Here is a 20638-nt window from a genome sequence, read left to right on the forward strand (position 1 = left end):
CAACAACTCAGTTCTCCTAAAGCCAGGATGGCTGGATCTAGACCAGGATCTCAAGTTCCTAAGATCTGACAGGAGAGGTCATAAAGCCAGAAGCCCAAGTTGGAGAGCTTGAATCAGATGAAAGAATCAGGAGGAGGTATCCAAGCTGGAGGTTCTTTTATTTTAGTTTTTTTCTGGAGTTTCTTTTAGACAGCACAACCCATCCAGTGCAGGTGAGGTGCCTGAGGCCCAGAGAAGGAAAGGAGTTTTCCAGAGGCCACACAGCTGCTAAGAGAATTGAGGGCTCTGGGCTTGCATGGCTTCACCATGAAACCCCACCCTGTGCAACTGTGGGGGAAGGAACTGGAAACTCCTACCCACTCTCATTTCATCCTCATTTCAAGTCAGCCCCAGGTGGGTGGTCCCTGATGGTGCCTGTTGGCAATGAAGAAAGGATCCAGGGCTGGGGTACTGTGAGGCTCCTGTGGAGGCCTGCAGACAACTGCTCCCTCTCCTGGGTGATGTAAGTCACTCCCTTGGGGTGGGGGCCACTGGGCTATTTCTGGAAGTAGGGATGAGGCATGTCTCCTGGCAACATAGATGCAGCTAAGTTGGTGGTGGTGTGATGGAGAAAGGGGGATGTCATCACTGAGGTAGGAGGAAGGACCCTGACTAGTAGTCTCAGCACCTGATTCTAGTGCCTTCAAAGCATATCTAAACCGGATCTAACATGGAGTCAAAGGCGCTCAGCCCCAGAACCCCTCTCCAGGTCAGACCACAGCCCAGCCAGATTTCTTCCCCCAAATTCTGGCTGAGTGGGATGTCACAGGTGGCCTCTGGTCTTGAAAACTCCAGCAGCTACTCTCATCTTTAAAGTGGCCCATCTAAATCTATTCAGTTTCTGCAAGGTCATACCCCTGCTCCCTTCCACATCCTCCAGGATCTCTGATACCAAGTAAAAGCTCTTTATAGATCTCAAGACACTTCCATCAATTAATTCATAACATCAGAGACCCTCTCCTTACCTATAATCCCCAGCACTCCCTCAGTCCCCAGAAATTCCTTTCTTAGGCTTCTCAACCATCCCTCACTTCTTCAGGTCCCTCAGAAATACCCTCAGTCACCATCAGTTTCTCACAGTCTCCCACAGACCTTTTACAGACACCTCAAGTCCTTTCTGACTTCACTTCTCTCCAGGAAGATCATTTTACCTCTTCACTCCTCTGAGCACCTCTAGACACCCAGAGGCCCCTCGTAGCCACTTACAACCCGCTCTAGCACCCCTCAACAAATGCTCTCATCTTGTACAGACATTCGGATAAGATTCCTTCAGACTGACTCCCTCAGACTTCCACGGACCCCAATATCCTCTGGCGGTTGCCCACGCGCGGTCCACTCCGCACGTCCCACGGGTTCTGGCCGTTAAGTAACCGCCGCTATTCCGCCCTGTACTCCTGCCCTTGTAAGCCTTCTTGGTCCAGGTTAGGATTCCCCAGGACTTGGGTCTTGAGTCAGATTTTTGCTTTTGGACTCCGAGCCGCCGTCAGAGGGCAGCAGGAATTGTTTGACTGAGGAACTACTACAACTCCCAGAAGCACCCGCTCTAGACCGTGCGTGATGTAGCCACATTCATTAAGAGAGTGGAAGTGTGACTGTGCTTTGCCTTCTGGTTAATGTAGTACGAAAGGCTTCAGAGTTACTATCCGTCCTGCCCCAGGAGTTTGTGTCCGCTGGAAATTGCACTCAGCTACAGCGTGGACGAGACTTTTTTCAAAGGGCAAGGCAATTAGAGTGATCACAGGATCTGATTAAAGTGAAGCCTAGAACTCCATTTCCCGTCATTCCACGAGGCAGGAGAGGAGGAGGGTGACTTCATTTCAGTTACAAATACTTCCGGAACACATAGACACACATTCACCTGAACTCACAGCACACACTCACACGAGCTCTGTACACACACACACTCTCAAACGAACTCCCTTTCCCAGCGCGCTTTGGACTACCGTCCTTCCGGGTATTAATGGATAAGTGGGGGCAACATAATGCGAGCACAAAACGCGAGGCTACTCCTAGCAGTTGGCTTCCTTCTTTTGGGCCTTCCAGGATCCTGTAATTTAGGAAGGCTGAGGATTCAAAAAGCTTAATGGGATGTTCAAGATAAATTGTGTTTTCATTTCTTTCCACCTTCAGTTCAGCCTCCTGGTGCAACCTACATTGTTAGGAAAAGCTAGACAACATCCGAAGACTGTATTGTCTTGAAAATCCACCGGAAACTTTGTTTCCTAAATCGTTGGCGGGGAGGGTTTTCCTTCCGGATTTGTGGAAACTTGGGAGTGTTTGCACTCCATTTTCCAGTAGTCCCTGATCGACTTCGGCTCTTTCTTGGGACCTGGCGTCAGGAGAGGAGGCGTTGAAACTTTCTGCAGTCTCTCTTAGGCGACTCTCTTTCCCCTTTCGCTCACGCTCTTTCCGGCAAGCCTCAGCTGTCTTCTCACAAAGGGTCGGGATCCGGTCTGGAGTATTCCCCAGCATGCTTCAGGATTATGGTAGACCCCGCCCCCTCAGTCAATGGTAAGGCCGCCTTGAACTCCATTTCCCAGAAGACACAAGGCTCGGTGTAGCAACTACTCTGAAGCCTCGGTGTTGACTACATTTCCCAGCAGGGATTGCGGCCTAGCAAACGAGGGTGGAGGAATGCTCTGCCTTTCCATTTCCTAGCCTATCTCCGGAACTGCAATATCCACTTGGGGCTTAGGAATCACATGGGACTCCATTTCCCGGCGTGCTTTGGAAGTAGCTTTAGACCTGCAATGCGGTGAGGGCGTGGCGACGACTACATTTCCCGGCTTGCCTCACAGCCAGATAGCGGCAGGTCCACCGGCTCCGACTCAATTTCCCAGGGTGCACTTGGCGCCAGTCGGCAAACAACCAATAAACTAAGTGAACGATTGGACTCCGTTTCCCGGAGTGCATCGGGCCTATACAGCTCCCTGATGGAGTTGCCTGAGACTACATTTCTGAGGCACACCTAGGGGCACGCGGTTGCCGCAATGGAGTGAGTGTGCGACTCTGACTCTACTTCAGAAAGTGCTTCAGAGTCCGCTGTGGGCACAGTTGTCCAACTTATTGCCCGGGATTCTGTTTCCCGAGGTGCAGCGCGACTCATCATCCCCGCATCCCTCTCTGAGGTCTGTGGACTCCATTTCCCGGCGTGCCACGCGGCTCTCTGTGAGGGCCTAGAGCCGCGACGGCATCGCGGAGGGCCGGCGGACTGCATCTCCCAGCGTGCCCCGCGGCGGGCGCTGGGCCGGAGCCGGAGCCCGAGCGGCGCGGCCTGGAAGAGGCCGGAGCCCGGGGGAGGCGGCGGCGGCGGCAGCGGCGGGGGCAGCCCGGGCAGCCCGAGCCCCGCGGCCTGGGCCTGCGCTCGGCGCCATGAGCGGTGGCGCGCCTTCGGGGGGCGGCCCTGGGGGCTCGGGCCGGGCGCGGACCAGCTCGTTCGCGGAGCCAGGCGGCGGAGGCGGCGGCGGCGGCGGCGGCCCGGGGGGTTCGGCCTCTGGCCCAGGAGGCAGCGGCGGCGGGAAGACGTCAGTCGGAGCCATGGGCGGGGGCGTGGGGGCCTCGGGCTCCGGGGGTGGCCCCAGCGGCAGCGGCGGAGGAGGCAGCGGCGGCCCCGGCGCGGGCACCAGCTTCCCGCCGCCCGGAGTGAAGCTGGGCCGTGAGTACTAGCGGCGCCCGTGGCGGGTGGAGATCGGATCCCTGAAGCCACTCAGACGTCGATCAGGTTCTTCTGTATGCTCAGGGAGGAGCTCGAGGTCACTGTGCCTTCCCAAACTGGGATCTGAGATCTACCCCCTCCCGGAGAGAGGGATTTGGGGGGGTTACCATCACTTGGAGTTTAGAATTAGAATTAGTAATCCTCCAAAAGACAGGGTCACAGGTTTCTGTTCTTCCAGTCCCGAAGTCTTGGGTCCGTGAGCCTTAAAAACAGGAATCTGATGTTGCCATCCATTCGAGAACGGATCAGGGGTCATTGTCGCTTGCAAATGGGGCTCAAGGGTTATTGTTTCTCAAGAGAACACGAATAAGATCACCACCACCCAGAGAAGGGATCTGAATTTGCTCCCTATTAGAGCATGGGGATTTGGAGTGAGTATCACTTAGAAGCAGGGATTTGGGTTTGCTGTGGCCCCAAAGAACAGGGCCAGGGCTTTCCAAATCTTATACCCAGTCATCTTCCCTTTTAAAACACTATCTGTCCATAATATGTAGAATTGTATCTCCAGTGGTGGAAATTAATGATTGCTGCTTCTTGAGGGCAGATTGGAAGTTAGCATACCTTTCAGACCAAGTTCATAGTCACTAATATTCAAGAAAAGATGTCTTTCTTGAAGGGTTTCCTTTCACAGAAAATGGAGTGGGGGCAGGGGAGGTTACCAGTCTGTCCCCTAGAATAAGGATGTGAAGTTATACCCATTTCATTATTCTGATGTATGATGTCATTGGCTGGATAAATAGCTATATAGGATCCTCTCCCTCACTGGCCCTCTGAATGGATCTGATTCATCACTGACTTCTTTTCTTTGGGGGACCTTTCACCAGTTACCCTGAGAAGAGGGATCCCTTTCCTCCAAGAATGCCACCAACTTTTGCTGCCATTTGCAGAATGTTTTGAGAATTTCCTTTAAAGGACTGAGGCCAGGATAAACCCTTGATGATAGAGATCAGGTTCACCATTCTCACTATCAGGTTACATACAGATGGGGTCTAGGGCTCCAAACCTCACAGGTGAGGTCAGGCCAATGCCTTTTTCTAGCCCCAGAGTATTTGGGTAAGAGCTAATTGTCTCCCAAAAGTGAGAGTTAGGGTGCTGGCACTCCCTACGAGAGGAGTCATTCTTTTCTGTCACCAGAAACCAGTGGTGAAGTTACCAGGTGCATTAGAGATCACTGTCCCCCAAGTTGTGGGAAAGGTTAGGGCTTTCCTAACATAGAATTACCTCAGGGTTCCTGCTCTCGAGTGGAAGAGGTTAGGTCAGGCTCTCCCTAGTGAGGAGGGAGCAGAAGGCAGTTAGCTCTCGTCATGGATGGAGTCAACATCTGGGAGTGGTGGTGCCTCCTCACATCAGGAGGGACCAGTAATTGGCTGCTCACCAGAAATGGAAATTAGGGGTTACCAACCCTGGTACAGCAAGAGGTTTTATGTGTCAGTATTCTCCCCTATGGGAGGAGTCAGGATTTGGGGTTCCCTGAAGGGAAGAGGGGAAAAGGAGGGATCTAGGAGCCACCTTTGAAGATGGGGGAGGGACAAAGACCATCCCCCACCCCATGAGCTTCCTGTAGAGACTCCCCGCCCTCTCCCAGCCCCAGGATGGGGTGGTGGCCTGAGGGGAAAGGTCAGTAGATTGTGTGTTCCCTTTGCTCCCCAGGTGACAGTGGGAAGGTGACCACAGTGGTAGCCACTCTAGGCCAAGGCCCGGAGCGCTCCCAGGAGGTGGCTTACACAGACATCAAAGTGATTGGCAGTGGCTCGTTTGGGGTCGTGTACCAGGCACGGCTGGCAGACACCAGGGAATTGGTGGCCATCAAGAAAGTTCTCCAGGACAAGAGGTTCAAGGTAGCTTGCGGGGAACGGGGATCAGGAGGTTTGACTGCACATGACTGGTGGGGGCACCCCAGCAAGAGTGCTGGCCTTGGGTTTGTACAGAGGGTCCAAGCATGGGCCAGAGAAGAGAGTGAGCTGTGTGGGGATGTGGATTCCAGAACCCAGAGCTGACTTTTATCGGGCTCTTGTTCTTTGTAAGTGCTTTGTAGGTGAGTTTAACTTATGCAAAGATTCTCTGAGGGTAGGTACTGTTGTTACTCCCATTCTAAGTAAGCAGAAACTGGAAACTGAGACTCAGATAAGAGAATTGCACAAGGTCAAGGCTAGAATCCGATTCCCAAGCGCTTCACCTTAACCACTGAGTTACTCTGTTATCCAGAAGAGAAAGGAAGCTGGTGGGGCTGATGTTTCTGTCTGCGAAGGTCCGGCTCTGCCCCCAGGGTCTGGCACGTGCTGGGAGAAACCCTGCCTATGCTGCAGATGCCTGGGTGTGGGGCCCGGTCACCCCTGAGGAAGGGGTCCTCTTTCCTCATTCACCTGTGAGCTGGTAGAGGCCCTTTGGATCCTATGTAGGAGTGTAGGAGAAACTGAGCCTGGGCTGAAGAAACCAGGTCAGAGTTTAGGTCTCAGGCAGTGAGGACTCTCAGGGGCAGGTCTTCCTCCAGGGTGCTGGTCAGAATTTGACTATAGGTGAGTCCCGAAGTGAGAGGAATCTGAGGATAGGGGCCTCTGAGGCCCCAGGGGGGAACAGAGGAGAGGGAAGAGTGCTAAGACAGGTCTTCTGGGAAGAGGTTGAGGCTGGATCTCTACTGGGAAGGTAAGGATGAGAAGCCTGGAGTCCTGGACTCAGGATCCAAGTGCTCAGATGCCTCCCGTGAAAGCAGTGGAGCGGTGTGGGGCCTAGGGGCACCTGGATGACCTCTCCCTGTCTAGTGTTGCTGGTGCCAGGCAGGGAGGTGGGCCTCATGTGGCCACATCATGTGATTTTCAAGAGAAGCTGAAAAACTTAGATTTACATGTGAAGTCATTTGTTTTGTAAATCTGAGCGAAAAATCAAACATTTTTAAGAAGTAGACTGCAGGAAGCACATGTAAGTGGTCTGAGTTTAGTTGTGTGTGAGGGGAGTTGGGGTGAGGAATTAGGGGCTGCTTCATATGGGGCCTTGGAGCTGGAACTCACAGAGTGGCTGCTTGGCCCTGCCGGCAGGAATGGGGGAGTAGAGCTGTGGTGAGGGGTGCTCGGGCGGGGAGGCAGGGAGAGTGGCTTGTCTTCTGAGGCTCTCTTCCCTTGCCCCCCCAAGAACCGAGAGCTGCAGATTATGCGTAAGCTGGATCACTGCAATATCGTGAGACTGAGATACTTTTTCTACTCCAGTGGGGAGAAGGTGAGACCTGGGTGTGGGGATTCCTCCTCCGCTTGGGCTCCACCCGTCTGCCTGCCTCTCTCATGGCTGCTCATCCTTCCCCCGTTATTCCCCACAGACCTTCCTCCCCCTCTTCCTTGCTCATTTCTCACGCCGCCTCACACCTCTCCTTTGCTCTCTGCAGAAAGACGAGCTTTACCTAAACCTGGTGCTGGAATACGTGCCCGAGACAGTGTACCGGGTGGCCCGCCATTTTACCAAGGCCAAGTTGAGCATCCCTATCATCTATGTCAAGGTAGGCAGGCTGGTGGGCTGCAGGGGTCCCGGCCGACCAAGTCAGGGGCTCCAGACAGACTCTCCTGTCATTTCCAAGTTTATGTTGGTCTCTAGAGGCCTCACGTGCCTTGCCCTTGTCCCTACATCCCCAGAGATGGAGCTTCCTAAAGGCAGGGCAGCCCGGCCCGAGGCCTGATTCAATCAGGGAGGTAGGCTGACGAGGGCTGGGGAGGCTGCACATTACCTGCTCAGATCTACACTAGGAGCCCACCAGCACCATTAGTGTTGGTGCGGTCAGCTCAGAATTGAGGTAGAGACTTAGAATGCAGAGGCACAATGAGGTCAGAGTCCTGGCCTGTGGAGCCCTGGCAGAGAGGGACGGTAGGAGGCAGGGTTGGAGGAAACTTAGTGTCCATGGAACGAGGGACTCCGGCATCTTCATTCGTGGCCTGCAGAGGCTCATTCCCCTGGTACTGTGCCCTGTGTGTTACTGTCCCTAAGGACGTATTTGAGTGAGTGAGTGGGTGGCTGGGTGGGTGGGCGGGCGGCCTTAGGGATGCTGTGGAGAACGGGACCGGAGCAGGCAGCTACATGGTGGGAGGAGGGTGGGTTCACGTTTGCGGAGGTTGCATGGGCCCAGTTTTTCCTCCCGCTGGCTTTACGTATCTCAGGCCTAGATTGGTGCTGTGGGACCTCACCTTCTGTGGGGGTGGGTGGTGGTGGTCTGGTTTATGAACTGTGTCCTGGACCCAGCACTGAGCAGCTCTAGAGGTCCCACTGACTGAGACCCAGACTGCTCCTGAAGAGCTCTCAGTTTAGCAGGGTAGCCAGGCATCATCACAGAAAACTATAAGACTACCAACAATGGCCGAACCGGAAGAAGCACAGGGCTTCTGCAAACAAGAGGCCCCTGGCCCCGCCTGCTTTGGGAGTGAGAAGGATCAAGGAAGGCTTCTGGGAGGAGACTGGGCACAGGGCAAGAAGTGGGCATCTCTGGCCACAGGCACTGGGAACCGAGGAGGCGGTGCCCAGGAGGCAGGCCTGAGCAGTTACACATGCCGGCACTGGACGAAGCCCTGGGGCTGCAGCAGTGACGGAAACACAGAGATCCCTGCTCTTTGGCACTTAACGTCCCAGTCAGTAGGAAAGAGAATAGCAGAAAAATCCAGGTGGAAAGGGCTGGCCTGAGGGTGGTTTTGACTGCTGAGTGAAGGAGACTGAGCCCTTCCTACAGCCAGTGGTTTTCTTGGTGAGGCTCCCCAGCCTGCTTTAAAACAAGGCCTTCCTGATGTATCTGTCTTGTCCATCAGGCTTCTGCTGAAGTGTGTGTTTGAAGCAGTGGTTTCCAAAGTGTGGACCGGCACCAGCACTAGGGGGCTGGTTGCAGAGCCTCATCCTGATCTACCGGATCAGAACCTCTGGGAGTGGGCCCTGCAGTCCTTGTTTTAACACAGCCTCCATGTGATTCTGGTGCTCACCAAAACTTGAGAACCAAGGGGCAGCAGAATTGTTTTCAAGACAGGGAGAGTGGGCCTGGAAGGGCCCTGCAGGCCGAGATGGTGGAGCAGGGGTATGCTCTGCGGAGAGAACTGGGCTGGAGTTCTGCTGTCCCCTGCCCACCCCAGGTGTACATGTACCAGCTCTTCCGGAGCTTGGCCTACATCCACTCCCAGGGTGTGTGTCACCGCGACATCAAGCCCCAGAACCTGCTGGTGGACCCCGACACTGCTGTCCTCAAGCTCTGTGATTTTGGCAGGTGGGCCTCACCTGGGGTGGGCTGGGTGGCTGAAGGGGCGAGGAGGGGTCCCGACCCTTGGCCTGTGTTGACTCCTGCCCATATCTTCCCACAGTGCAAAACAGTTGGTCCGCGGGGAGCCCAATGTCTCCTACATCTGTTCTCGCTACTACCGGGCCCCAGAGCTGATCTTCGGAGCCACCGACTACACCTCATCCATCGGTCAGACTTGAGGGAGGGTCGGGGGTGGGAGTAGCAGTCGTGGCAGTTTTTCAGGTCTTTCTGTGTGTCTGCCAGGCCCAGTGATAAAAGCTTAACATCTGTTCCTTTAACCAGTCCTCACAAATTCAGGAAGGTGATGCTGTCATAGGTGTATTTTACAGTCTAAAGCTTAGAGTGGTGAGGTCACCTGCCCACAGTCAGGTGGGACTGGGCAGGGCTGGGCTTTGAAAGCGGACCTGACTCCAGAGTCCATACAGCCCTGAAACCTCCCAGGAAGTCCTTTCTCCTCAGTCAGCAGGAGGGGCTGACAGTGACCTTGGGGGAATCGGGAGGTGAGAGACTTTGCCACCATGAGGGTGTGACCTGTTCACAGGGCCTCGATGTCCTTCCCTGTTGCTGGGGGTGAGAGTGCCAACTTCCAGGCATGAGGAGAGGGTGTGAAAGTGTTTGGAAGAGAAAGTTCATCAGTTTTGCGAGGAAACTTCATGGTCCCTAGATGTGAACTTGTGCTGTGGGGGCCAAGGTACAGGACTGGCAGGGGTGACTAACCAGGCCAGCTATTTCCAAGAGCAGAAAAGAGGCCAGAAGTGAGTAAGGCAGCTCATTTAATGCTCTCCCTTCTTGAGGCCCGGAGAACACAGGTGTCTGTTCTGGGCCTGTTGATGTGTCCTCTGAGGCTGCAGAGAAAAGGCTTACTGGGATCAGAGCGGAGAGGCGATGGAAGCCTCTAGATTGGAGAGTACGGCGCAGTCAGGCAGACTTGGAGGTTCAGAGTCAGGCTCCTGTGTTCCTATGCTGTGTGACCTTGTGCAAGGCCCTTTCTCTCTGAGCCAAGAAAATGGGGCTCTTGGCATTTCTCAGGGTGATCATGAAGGACAGAAGTGCTTGCCCGGGGATGGGCATGGTAGCTCTGACCCTCCCCCGTTCCTCCTCAGATGTGTGGTCGGCTGGCTGCGTACTGGCTGAGCTCCTCCTGGGCCAGCCCATCTTCCCTGGGGACAGTGGGGTGGACCAGCTGGTGGAGATCATCAAGGTGAGGGCAGGGCCAGGGTGGGCAGGGACTGGGCTCAGGGCCAAGGACCTTGGCTCAGACTCCTCCCTTTCCCTACAGGTGCTGGGAACACCAAGCCGGGAACAGATTCGCGAGATGAACCCCAACTACACGGAGTTCAAGTTCCCCCAGATTAAAGCTCACCCCTGGACAAAGGTGGGGCAGGGCTAGGGGTTCAGGCAGTGTGGCTGAAGTCCCCGCTGGAGGCCAGCTGGTCTGGGGACCTGGCTCCAGTCATGGCTCAGTCCGTTAACTTTGATCACATGGCAAAGTTTAAAGCTGAGGACTCCCAGTAAATCCCAGAGGCCTACTTTCTGATGGGGAAACGGGCTCACAGCACAGCAGGGCCCAAACAGTCATGGGACCCGAGCAGGTTGCTCATCCGATACAAACTCACCTCCCCTCAAGAGGCTGCGCCTCAGTTTCCTCATCTGGCACGTAGGGTTGTGGGAGGCAAGCAGGAGGCCCAGGGCCTCACCCGTTGTCACCTCTACCCCCTCCCCACCCCTCAGGTGTTCAAATCCCGAACACCGCCCGAGGCCATCGCGCTCTGCTCTAGCCTGCTGGAGTACACCCCGTCCTCGAGGCTCTCCCCGCTGGAAGCCTGCGCCCACAGCTTCTTCGATGAACTGCGATGTCCTGGAACCCAGCTCCCCAACAACCGCCCGCTTCCCCCCCTCTTCAATTTCAGTCCTGGCGGTGAGAACTCAGCCTGGGATCTCGGGTGCTGGGGGGGCAGCCAGAGACAGCAAAGAGCTTGGTGTGGAAGACAGGAGTAGAGAGCTGAGGGTGGGCTGCAAAGCAGTCCTGGGGCTCAGGAAATACACCCCTCCCTGATGCAGGGAGACCCCAACCCACCTCCTCTGCACTCTGCGATCTCCCGTGTTATGCTCCTTCCAGTTTTTTATTTAAAGGGTTCAGTGGCTACACCTGTCCCTATCTGGTGCCCCTTTCTAACCAGGACTGGGTCTCCAGGTGCCCTCTCCCCTGACTAGACATGTCCATTCCTGTCTCTAGAACTCACCATCCAACCATCTCTCAATGCCATCCTTATCCCTCCTCACTTGAGGTCCCCGGCGGGCACTGCCTCCCTCACCCCATCCTCACAAGGTAAGTTGGGGGCCATCTCCTGTGCAGTGAAGCGCATTTCTCAGTGTATGGGGAGGGGGGAGTTGTTCTCACAGCCCCTGAGTTTACTGCAAGCATGCAGAAATTGTTGGCAGAAAGCATGTTTCCCGCATGAATGGCCACCTCTGTAAGGCATTATTGCCTGTATTTTGTGTTTAGATGCAAACTGGAAAACCAAAGACATAAATTTGGCCTGCACAGTTAAATTTGTTCCTCCCATTTAAAAATGAGGGCTATTTTATGTGCAAATCCAGATTCCCTGTTTCTCTTGGGGAAGCAAATCAGACTGGGCAGCAGTGGGCCTGCCTCTGCTCAGGGTGGTCCTGCCAGCTGGAGCTGAGGTCCGGCTGCCCCCCGCCCATGCAAGGGGGGCTTCGCTCCCTTGTGAGTCACTTAGTGACCAACCTGGCCCTTTGGCGTCTGAGTTTGAAACCCTCGACCTAAAGTGACAGCTTTCGGTTTCTAACGTAGCATCTCACACCAGCTTCCTGCCTTGGGGTGGCGGGGTGGGGGCGGGGGGCGGGGGCCAGCAGGCCCAGGCTAACCATCTGCTCCTTCCCCCCCTCAGCTTTAAGTGAGGCTCAGACCAGCTCGGACTGGCAGTCGACCGATACCACAGCCGCCCTCACTAACTCTTCCTGAGGGCGCCACCAACTACCCTTCCATCTGGGAGCCCTGTGTGGGGCTGGGAAGGGGGGGCCATAGCCCACCAAGCTCCTGCCCTGACTGGGCCCCTAGACTAGAGGGCAGAGGTAAATGAGTCCCCACCCCCTCTCCAGTCCCTCCCTCACCAGCCTCACCCCTGCGGTGGGCTTTTTAAGAGGATTTTAACTGGTTGTGGGGAGGGAAGAGAAGGAAGGACAGGGGATGGGGGGCATGAGGACCTTCCACCCCCTCAGCCCCTCCCCCTCCCCCCAGGTCTCCACCTCCTCCAGCCCCCTCCCCTACTGCGTCCCTTGTAAATAGAACTGACCAGCCCCTCTCCTCCTCTTCCCTCCCCTGGCCCCTGGGTGTAAATAGATTGTTATAATTTTTTTCTTAAAGAAAATGTCGATTCGCACCGTCCAACCTGGCCCCTTCCCCTCCTACAGCTGTGTCCCTGCTCCTGTCCTCTGCCCCTAAGGCCTCCTCCCTCCTCTCCCCACCCTGGAGGGCAGGGGCAGTGGGGGAGCTCCTGATGTCTTAGTTTTCACAGTAAGGTTTGCCTGTGTACAGACCTCCGTTCAATAAATTATTGGCATGAAAACCTGCTTCCTGTCTAGACACCTGTTTTCACAGAGGTGAGGGAGGAGCTTGGGGGGCGGCCGTTGGACAGAGTGGGCTGCAGTCTCAGGCAGGGTAGCAGGGTGGAGTGAATCCAGGCTGGCCCAGGCCTCCTGTGCCTCAGCTCTGTGCATGTGGTAAGCTGCGTCTGGCTCATCCACCGCAGCACATATCATCTGCTTCCACTTAGGGAGGGAAGCACTGTCATTCCCAGGTGACTGGTGAGAGAGCTGGCCATCAGATAGGTCAGGGCTACAGAATGTAAGTGGCAAAGTCAAAGTTTGAATAAAGGGCTCCCTATATATTATAGCCTGAGCTACATGCCGCTTAAGGGGGACACAAGATGATGTGGGGGGTCACTTAGGCCAAAACAACCTTGATACAGACTCTTGGTGGGCATGGATGGGGGCAGAGGAGCCGTTTCCAAACCCTAGCAGAGAGCCCCAAGCCTTCGTTGCTGTCTTAAACAGGGCCCTCCTGTGCCCACCTTTAGGGGTGGTGGGAAGTGACAACTCTGGGAAGGTTGTTGCAGAGGGCCTGACTTTTCTCCTTGCTTTGTGAACATGCTGGGGCCAGATGTTGGGGCTGTGGCAGAGTGAAATGGCATCTCCTCCACATGGTGCCAATGGTAGCGAAGGCAGGAGGCCCTAGAAGTAAAAGGGGGCCTGGAGAGGAGCCAACTGAACTGTCCAGTACTGGACTCCATTTGTGAAACAGGAGAGTTCTGAACACACCCCCGAGGGTGTTCAGGGACTGTGGTATCTGGGCTTTGCTATCTCGTGAGGTGAGCCCCAGGGGCATCTGTATACTGACGGCCCAGAGCAAACCCTGCCCCTCCCTGCTCAGCACCATCAGCTGTCACCTTGTTCGTAGGATGAACACCGAGAGCAGGTGGACTGGATGAGGGAAGGAGGGGTCTGGACAAGGGGCTGACCTTGGGTTCCTGGGGACCCTTGCCTGCTGCTCACACCAGTGGGCCATGAGGTTCCCAAGGGCGTCCCTACATCCTCTGCCCACCTCGCTGGCCTCTGTCCAGGTCTGGTCCCATCCTCTCCCCTGCCCATCTTCAGCTTCCTCCTTGCCCCATCCTGATGGATGCCAAAGAGCCCTAACCCCACCAAGAACCCTTACCCCATCCCATCCCTTGCACTTCCCTAACTTCTGAGGCTGGCTTTCAAGGCCTTCCCAGGTCTAGACTTCCCCCGAGCCCCACCTCATCACCCGTCCTTTGCCCGGCCTCCCTCCCGGACACCTCAGCCACAGCCTGTCCTACTGCACCTGTCCGAGCACCTCGGCCTGTAGCGGCCTGAGAGGCGCCTGCCCCATAGGCCTGCCATAAGTGATCTGCTTTCATTTGGAGAGTGAAGGACTGTCAGCCCCACATAACCTCTGAAAACGCTGGGGATTCCTTCCTGCTCCCAAGACCTTTTTCTCTCTCGAGGCCCCTTAAGCCCAGTTATTTTTCCTCCAGTTAGAATGACTCCTCTGAACCGCCGCCCCCTGCACTGGTTTCAGGTCACAGTCACTCAACAGCACTGGTTACAGATGTGAGCCAAAAGGACCACCTGGATTCAAATCCCGGCTGAGGCCTCTGCCCAGCTATGAGACCTTGGATGAGTCTGTCCCTGTTTTCTTGGGATAATATTGAGATGGCCTCACAGGCCTGCTGGGATCACAATACATGTAGTGCCTGCCATGGCTGGGCAGCCAAATGTCTGCTGTCACTGTTGTCAATAACTGGACCACCTCCGACTGTACCAAGAACTCAATGCCCTTGCGGTGTTGTCCGCCTGTAATATTACCTTCCTCTTCTACTAGCAGATGTTTACCTTTTCGAGGATTACCTTCTCTACAAGTCTCTGACCCCTGATCTACCATGAAGTTTGTTTCCTGCTCCGGGCTCCTACTGTCCCTACACCTCCCCACTGCCGCCGAGGACCCTGGGGCTGAGGAGTGCCTGCCCCGCCTCAGGCACCGCAGAGGCCTGACTCTTTGGGCCCCAGCACACGGAGGGTGGTCTTAGGACATGCAGGCTGAATAAATCAAGACACTCAGAGAACAAGGCCATCTGTACTTGGGTGTGTTCCTCCAATCCCTCTGCGTGGCTCTTGGGGCACAGCCCCTGTCTGACTCATGCCTGGGTCCCCAGTTATCACCCATCTGCAGCTGAATACCCATCTTTCAGCTGGAAGTGAGATGAAAGAAGCCCAGAGAAGTCAAGTACCTTCTTCCACCAGGCAGAGCCAAATGCAGGGAGCCGGGAGTCCAGGGAAGGTGAGGGTAGGGGCAGGTGGTGGAGAACAAGCAGAGGACCTGAAGAGGTATGTGAAGGTGCCCAGCAGAGACCTGGCACATGTTCAGGGCTCAGGAAAGGTTACCTGATGTTGCTAGGCACCAGGGTGACGCGGAGCAGAGTCTTGGAGAACCCCACTTTGCAACGCAGTGGGGTGACTTGGGACACATTGGTGTCTCAAGAGCTTCAGTGTCCCCTCAGGCAGAGAAAAGTAACACCTGGTGGGGCCGTTCTGAGGAGTCAGTAGGGAAGAGGCCAGGGTGGATGCTGGCACCCAGTGGGTGCCAAAGTGGCTTGTCAGGGGGTGGTCCCCTTCTCCCCAGAGGTGCCCACACTTGTTTTGCAACCAAATTTTTTTATTGTTGCTCTTTAACTGTCACATGAAGGCTGTGTCCAACTGTAACAGCCCGCTCGCTTCAGAAGCCCCCAGGGCCGCCTGGCACAACTGCAGTGTGTCTGCAAGGGCCAGTGGCTGGGATGTCTCGATGATGGCAATGGTCTCCCCGAGCTCGGTGCACATGATAGTCTGCTGAGGCTCAGGGGGTGGGGGCGGGGCAGGAGGGGGCGACCGGGGAGGCTGCAGTGTCAGGGTCCGTGCCTGGGCGTGGACCCGCTGATGCAGTCGCAGGCCCGCCATGGCGCGGAACCAGCGGCCACAGGTCCCACAATAGTAGGGGCTCTTGTTGTAGAGTCCAGTGATGGGAAGGCGAGGCGCGCGGGCAAACGCCACCGGCCGCAGGTGCAGTCTCCGGTGCTGCTGCAGGTTGGAGCTCTGTGTGAAGCGCTTGCCACAATCCAGGCACTGGTAGGGACGCACACCTGTGTGGGTCAGCTGGTGGCGACTGAGGTTGGCCAGAGAAGCGAAAGTCTTGCCACAGGCATGGCACTGGAAGGGCCTCTCGCCTGTGTGCGTCCGGAGATGGTTGCGCACGTGGACCAGCTTCTTAAAGCCCTTGCCACAGACGCCGCAACGGTGCCGCCGCTCAGGGGGCCCGTGGACGGCGCGCCGGTGCCGGGAGAGCCGGGAGGCTGAGGCAAAGGACTTGGGGCACTGCGGGCAGGGCAGCTGGGCGGGTGGGGTGGGAGGGGCCGGGGGGGGAGGGGTGGGCTCGGCTGGAGCCAGGGAGGCCACCGAAGATGCTACCGTGGGTGGTGCTGCGGAGGGGGGTGCCCCACTCTTGCCGGCGTGTGTGCGCCGATGGTAGAGAAACTTGGTCATGTTGCTGAATGTTTTGCCACAGCGGCAGCGATGCAGTGGGTTGGCAGTATGGGCCCGCCGATGGGCCACCAAAGTGAGCTCCGTGCCGAAGCCGCGGCCGCAGTCCACGCAGAGGTAGCGGGCTTCACCGCGGTGCAGCCGCAGGTGCTGTTCCAAGGAGGCTGCTTTCTTGAAGACCTTTGAGCAGGTCGTACACTCGTGGGTACCACCCACGTGCGCCCTCCCATGAGCCAGAAGCCGGTTTGCAGAGCTGAAGCTGCGCTGGCACTGGCTGCAGTAGAAGGGGTGAGCTGCTGAGGCCGGGCCGTGGGATGCCCGCCGATGTCGCCGGCGTGTCCCTGCTGAGGTACAGTGTGGGGGACCATCCCCACTGCCCTGGGCCTGGCCAGCTGCAGACTTGTCACCTCCCTTTGCATCGTCACCAACCTCGGCTGCTGCCTCCTCTTCCTCTGTCTCTTCATTGTCATCTTCATCCTCTTCCTCCTCCTCCTCTAGCCCATTGTGCTCTTCTTTCTCTAGAGAGTCAAAGTGGGTGCCTTGATGCTCCAAGAACTCCTCGGGGGTGGTACAGAGGGTAGAACACTCGGGGCACTCGTAGGGCTCCATCTTGACTTCGGGTGGAGCAGGGGGTGGAGGTGGTGGTGTGACGGGAGGCAGAGGGGGTGGCACCAGAGGTTTAGCTGCTACAGTAGAAAGGTGCTGGGCCTTGCGGTGAGCCACCCACAGCTCAGGTGAGGGAAACAGCTCCTGGCAGTCTCCACACTGGTACTGGATCTGGCTTGCAGACTCCCGCAGGTGGGCGTCTTGGTGAGCAAGGAGCTCCCTGGGGGAGAGGATGAGCTGGCTGCACTCGCAGCACTGGAAAGGCCCTTCCTCAATGCCTGGCAGCAGCTCTGGCTCCAGGCCAGTGTCCTGGGTGGTCAGTGCCTCCTCCTCTGTGACAGTGGGCACGTGCTGCTCCTGGTGTGAGAGGACGTCTTCCAGTGTGTTGTAGAGGTTGCCACATTCAGAGCACATGAACTGGAAGAAGAGGGAGGAGGCAAGGGCCTCCCCAGGTGTCATCTCATTCAGCTCCGTTGACATCTCCATCTTCTCCCCTAATATCGGTGCTGACATCTCCACTACCCTTGGCGACATTTGTGTAGGCATCTCAGCTACCTCAGCCACTTCAGCCACCACCTCTGCCATTGTGCGGAAGGCAGCGCCTAGAGAAAAGAGGGGGGGCCTAATGAGACACCAGGAACTCAAGGGGAGGGGGGATGTTTCAGGAGTTCCCTTGCCCATGTCATCACTCACCAGTCTCTACCAACTAGCAAGTCTGGATTCAATGTTTAAACCTCAGTCTTCAGTGGGCCCATGACTCTGTAGCTGAACTGCATCCCATGGTGGCCAGCCATCTGCAAGAGAGAGACAGCCCTCCTCAGTCTGGCCTCTGATGCTACCCTCCTTACCCAGAGGGCCAGTCACACCCTTTCCAAGAACATTATGTATCTTTGGGGGCCTCCTGGCCTTTGCCTGTGCATTTCCTCTCTGTGCAGCATCTTTCTTCCATCTATGTGTACACACAGGGATACAGCAAAGTTTAAGAGCACAGGTTCTGGAACCACACTGCCCTTGGCTTGAATCTGAGCTCCTCCCCTTACTTTGTCTCTCTAAGATGGTTTTCTCACCTGTGAAATGGGCTAAAAGTAGTAATGACCACAAAGTCCCTGGTACTTGATCAAGGTTAGATAGAATCATTACTTGTAATTCTCCAGAAATGTTTTTCTATCCTAAATCTTTGATGCTGCTATTCTTTCTGGCAAGAAAGTTTTCTCTTTTCGTCTAACAAACTCCCACCCGGCATTTCCTTTTGTGAAGTCTCTTTAAATAACATATCTATATCCACAAGGTGGTGGCCACTCCCTCCTCCTTGGGGTTCTTCTTTTTTTTTTTTTGGCTCCATCTCTCAACATGTGGGATCTGCCCTGACCAGGGGTTGAACCTGTGCCCCCTGCACTTACAACCACTGGACCACCAGGGAAGTCCCTCCTCGGGTTTCTTAATAGTATTCTGTGCCACCTCCATCATAGCAAATATCATGGACTTGAGATAAACTCATCAAGCTGAGAAGGCTGGCAAGGCAGATGTGATTCATTGTAGGGGCTGCTGTCATCAACAAAACCACTGATGAAGTGCAGGGATTTTAACTTCTGAACTTCCCTCTATGTGCCCCCTATCTCCCTCTATTGGTGTGGGCTCAACCCAACCCAGGACCCTTCACACAATGGGGGTTCAGAGTCCTTCTGACCACCCCCATGCAGGCCTCAGTAGTAATTTGTTAGTGCCAGAGTTCAGCTTACAACGCTGCACACAAAAGTTTCTCCACCTTCCAGCACGTGGGATCTGCCCCCGACCAGGGGTTGAACCTGTACACCCTGCACTAGAAGCACGGAGTTATAACCTGTATTGCCAGGGAAGTCGCTCCTTGGGGGTTTTTATGGTATCCTGTGCCACCTCCGGCATCACAAGTATCATAAACTTGGGACAGAGTTAAAAATGTGAAGCTCCCAGAGGTCTCATCACAATAGGCTCTGAGTATATCTGCTGAATGAATAATGCTCCTTCCAGGAAGCGAGGCCCGAGAGTTTAAGGGTCTCTGCACACATTCCACTTTTCCCACCAGCCCAGCCCTCCTATTAAGCTGTGAATTCCAACAATAACAAGGCCCATCACTGGGCCCTGCTATCAGCTGATGTCCAATAAATCCTCCATGAGTAAATGATTCATTAAAAGCCCAAGAGCTAACTTTTTGACTCCCCTAATTTTTGAGTTGCCCGGGGCCCTGGCACACAAAAGCCATTCAACAACGGATCTTCTTGGAAACCAGGGGCCTGAGAGTTCAACTTTTCATTGTTTACAGCTCTGCTGCCAAAAGAGAATTCCCCTTTAGCGAGGCCCAGAGCCTGGTGCAAGGCTTTTACACAGGAGGCACCCAGTAAATGTGTAGAACATGGCCTAAAAGACCTGAAGTGTGGACTTCCCTAGTCAACATTCCCCATTTCCCAATCTTGGATTGTGAACTACTGAGGAGAAAGATGGGTTGAGGTAGGAGATCAACAAAAGTCCTTCAGGAAAGAGCCCACCAGGGGCCTGGAAGTTCAACTTTCCTGAGACACAACCCTTTTCTCTGACCAAACTTATCAACTCCGCAGCCTGAGAGAGCCCTGCAAACAGTGGGGGGCCTGCACGCCATAGGCGCTCAGTCAACGCTACAGGGCACCGAGGAAGGAGCGCTCTTTCCACTCCGCGCCGCTCCCGCCCTAGCGCAGGCCCCAAAGCTCCTCGACCCTCGGTGTCCCCTTCGTTCTCCCTCCGCCCTCTCCGTATGCCCAGCGTTCTCTTCCCCGGCCCGCCCCGGGGCGCCCTCACCCGTCTCTCTCACCTCCTGCAGCCCCCGCCGCTCTTGACACAGACCCTCAGCTCCAGGCGTGCGGGACCCCTCACTATTCACACCTCCCATTGGGCGGCTCCCTTACCCGTGGCAGCCAATCAGAGACGAAAGCGGAGGGCACGCGCCCTTGCGCCTGCGCGTGGACGCTCAGGCGGGGCTCAGCGAGTTTCTCCACGCACGCAACTGTGCTCTGTGGGCGGGGCTCCGGGCTCGGAGAAGCGCCTGCGCAGTTCTCCCGGGTAGCTCTACCGCCAAGTCTGAAAGTTGAGTGGAGAGAAGTGGGCATCACTGGAAAGCAAGGGACCATGGAGTGGACTGGGTGGCAAGAGACCTTGACAGAAGTGTAATTTTATAGCTGAAGAGACCGAGCATGTCTGAGAGCACAACTTTGGAGTCAAACACACTTGGGGTATTTCCCCTCTGTGGGCCTCACTTTTACTCCTGAATAAAATGGGCTTGAATCACAACTACCTCAAAGGCTATTGAGGGGGTTGGATGAAGTCAATCAGGTAGAAGCACTCAACACAGGGCCTGATACAACGTGGATGCTCACTATAAACCATCTAACCTGGACATAGTCCTTCCCAGTTTGTAAAATTGCTTTCCCTTCCCTCCCACTCTTCGGTCAATTTAATGATATTCACTTATTGGACGCCTACTGTGTGTCTGGCCCAGGACTGGGTTTCAAGAGGTGACAATTGCCATAAAAGAGGGGATTCCCTGGTGACTCGGAGGGTAAAGAGTCTGCCTGCAATGCGGGAGACCTGAGTTCGATCCCTGGGTTGGTAAGATCCCCTGGAGAAGAAAATGGCAACCCACTCCAGTGTTCTTGCCTGGAAAATCCCATTGACAGAGGAGCCTGGCAGGTTACAGTCCATAGGGTGGCAAAGAGCCATAAGAGAGAAGGGAAGGAACTCTTCCGAGGTCACAGCTACAGTCAGTGCCAGGCAGGACCCAGGAGTCCCAAGGGGATGGGAACCAGTCCCGGAACCTGTCCCAAGACACTTGAGGGCCCTCACCTTGAGTCACCCAAGTGGGGAGGGGGCAGGATGGCCACAACGCCCAGGGCTCTGCC

At 55.6% G+C, this 20638-nt stretch overlaps 2 protein-coding genes across 3 annotated transcripts; one reads left to right on the top strand and one right to left on the bottom strand.

The window, feature by feature from the left end:
• Positions 1 to 2670: 2670 nt before the first annotated feature.
• GSK3A (glycogen synthase kinase 3 alpha) lies at positions 2671 to 12605 on the top strand. 2 transcript variants are annotated; one of them, XM_043899295.1, is made up of 12 exons: positions 2671 to 3694; positions 5405 to 5592; positions 6881 to 6964; positions 7128 to 7238; positions 8845 to 8975; positions 9070 to 9176; positions 10112 to 10209; positions 10288 to 10383; positions 10740 to 10926; positions 11245 to 11337; positions 11924 to 11976; positions 12255 to 12605. In XM_043899295.1, exons 1-12 carry the CDS (start codon positions 3412 to 3414, stop codon positions 12315 to 12317), a joined length of 1494 nt encoding a protein of 497 aa, XP_043755230.1. In that variant the 5' UTR covers positions 2671 to 3411; the 3' UTR covers positions 12318 to 12605. The 2 variants fall into 2 exon arrangements, with proteins under 2 accessions (XP_043755230.1, XP_043755229.1); XM_043899294.1 differs by having other exon boundaries at positions 11924 to 12605.
• A 2064-nt stretch (positions 12606 to 14669) lies between these two features.
• On the bottom strand, positions 14670 to 19682 carry ZNF526 (zinc finger protein 526). Its single transcript, XM_043899293.1, has 3 exons — positions 19555 to 19682; positions 17427 to 17527; positions 14670 to 17335 (listed from the first exon to the last, which is right to left on the bottom strand). The coding sequence occupies exon 3, from the start codon at positions 17316 to 17318 to the stop codon at positions 15288 to 15290; it is 2031 nt and encodes a 676-aa protein (XP_043755228.1). The 5' UTR covers positions 17319 to 17335; positions 17427 to 17527; positions 19555 to 19682; the 3' UTR covers positions 14670 to 15287.
• Positions 19683 to 20638: the final 956 nt, after the last annotated feature.

This window comes from Cervus elaphus, chromosome 4 (genome assembly GCF_910594005.1).
Source record: "Cervus elaphus chromosome 4, mCerEla1.1, whole genome shotgun sequence".
Classification (NCBI taxonomy): Eukaryota; Metazoa; Chordata; class Mammalia; order Artiodactyla; family Cervidae; genus Cervus; species Cervus elaphus.

What these genes read in the sequence shown, in the direction of transcription:
- ZNF526 (XM_043899293.1), bottom strand. Translation starts at nt 17,318, where the DNA reads ATGGCAGAGGTGGTGGCTGAAGTGGCTGAGGTAGCTGAGATGCCTACA.
- GSK3A (XM_043899295.1), top strand. Translation starts at nt 3,412, where the DNA reads ATGAGCGGTGGCGCGCCTTCGGGGGGCGGCCCTGGGGGCTCGGGCCGG. An exon ending in GCCCGGAGTGAAGCTGGGCC is followed by an intron (nt 3,695 to 5,404) that starts GTGAGTACTAGC and finishes TTTGCTCCCCAG; the next exon opens with GTGACAGTGGGAAGGTGACC. An exon ending in AGCTGGTGGAGATCATCAAG is followed by an intron (nt 10,210 to 10,287) that starts GTGAGGGCAGGG and finishes CTTTCCCTACAG; the next exon opens with GTGCTGGGAACACCAAGCCG.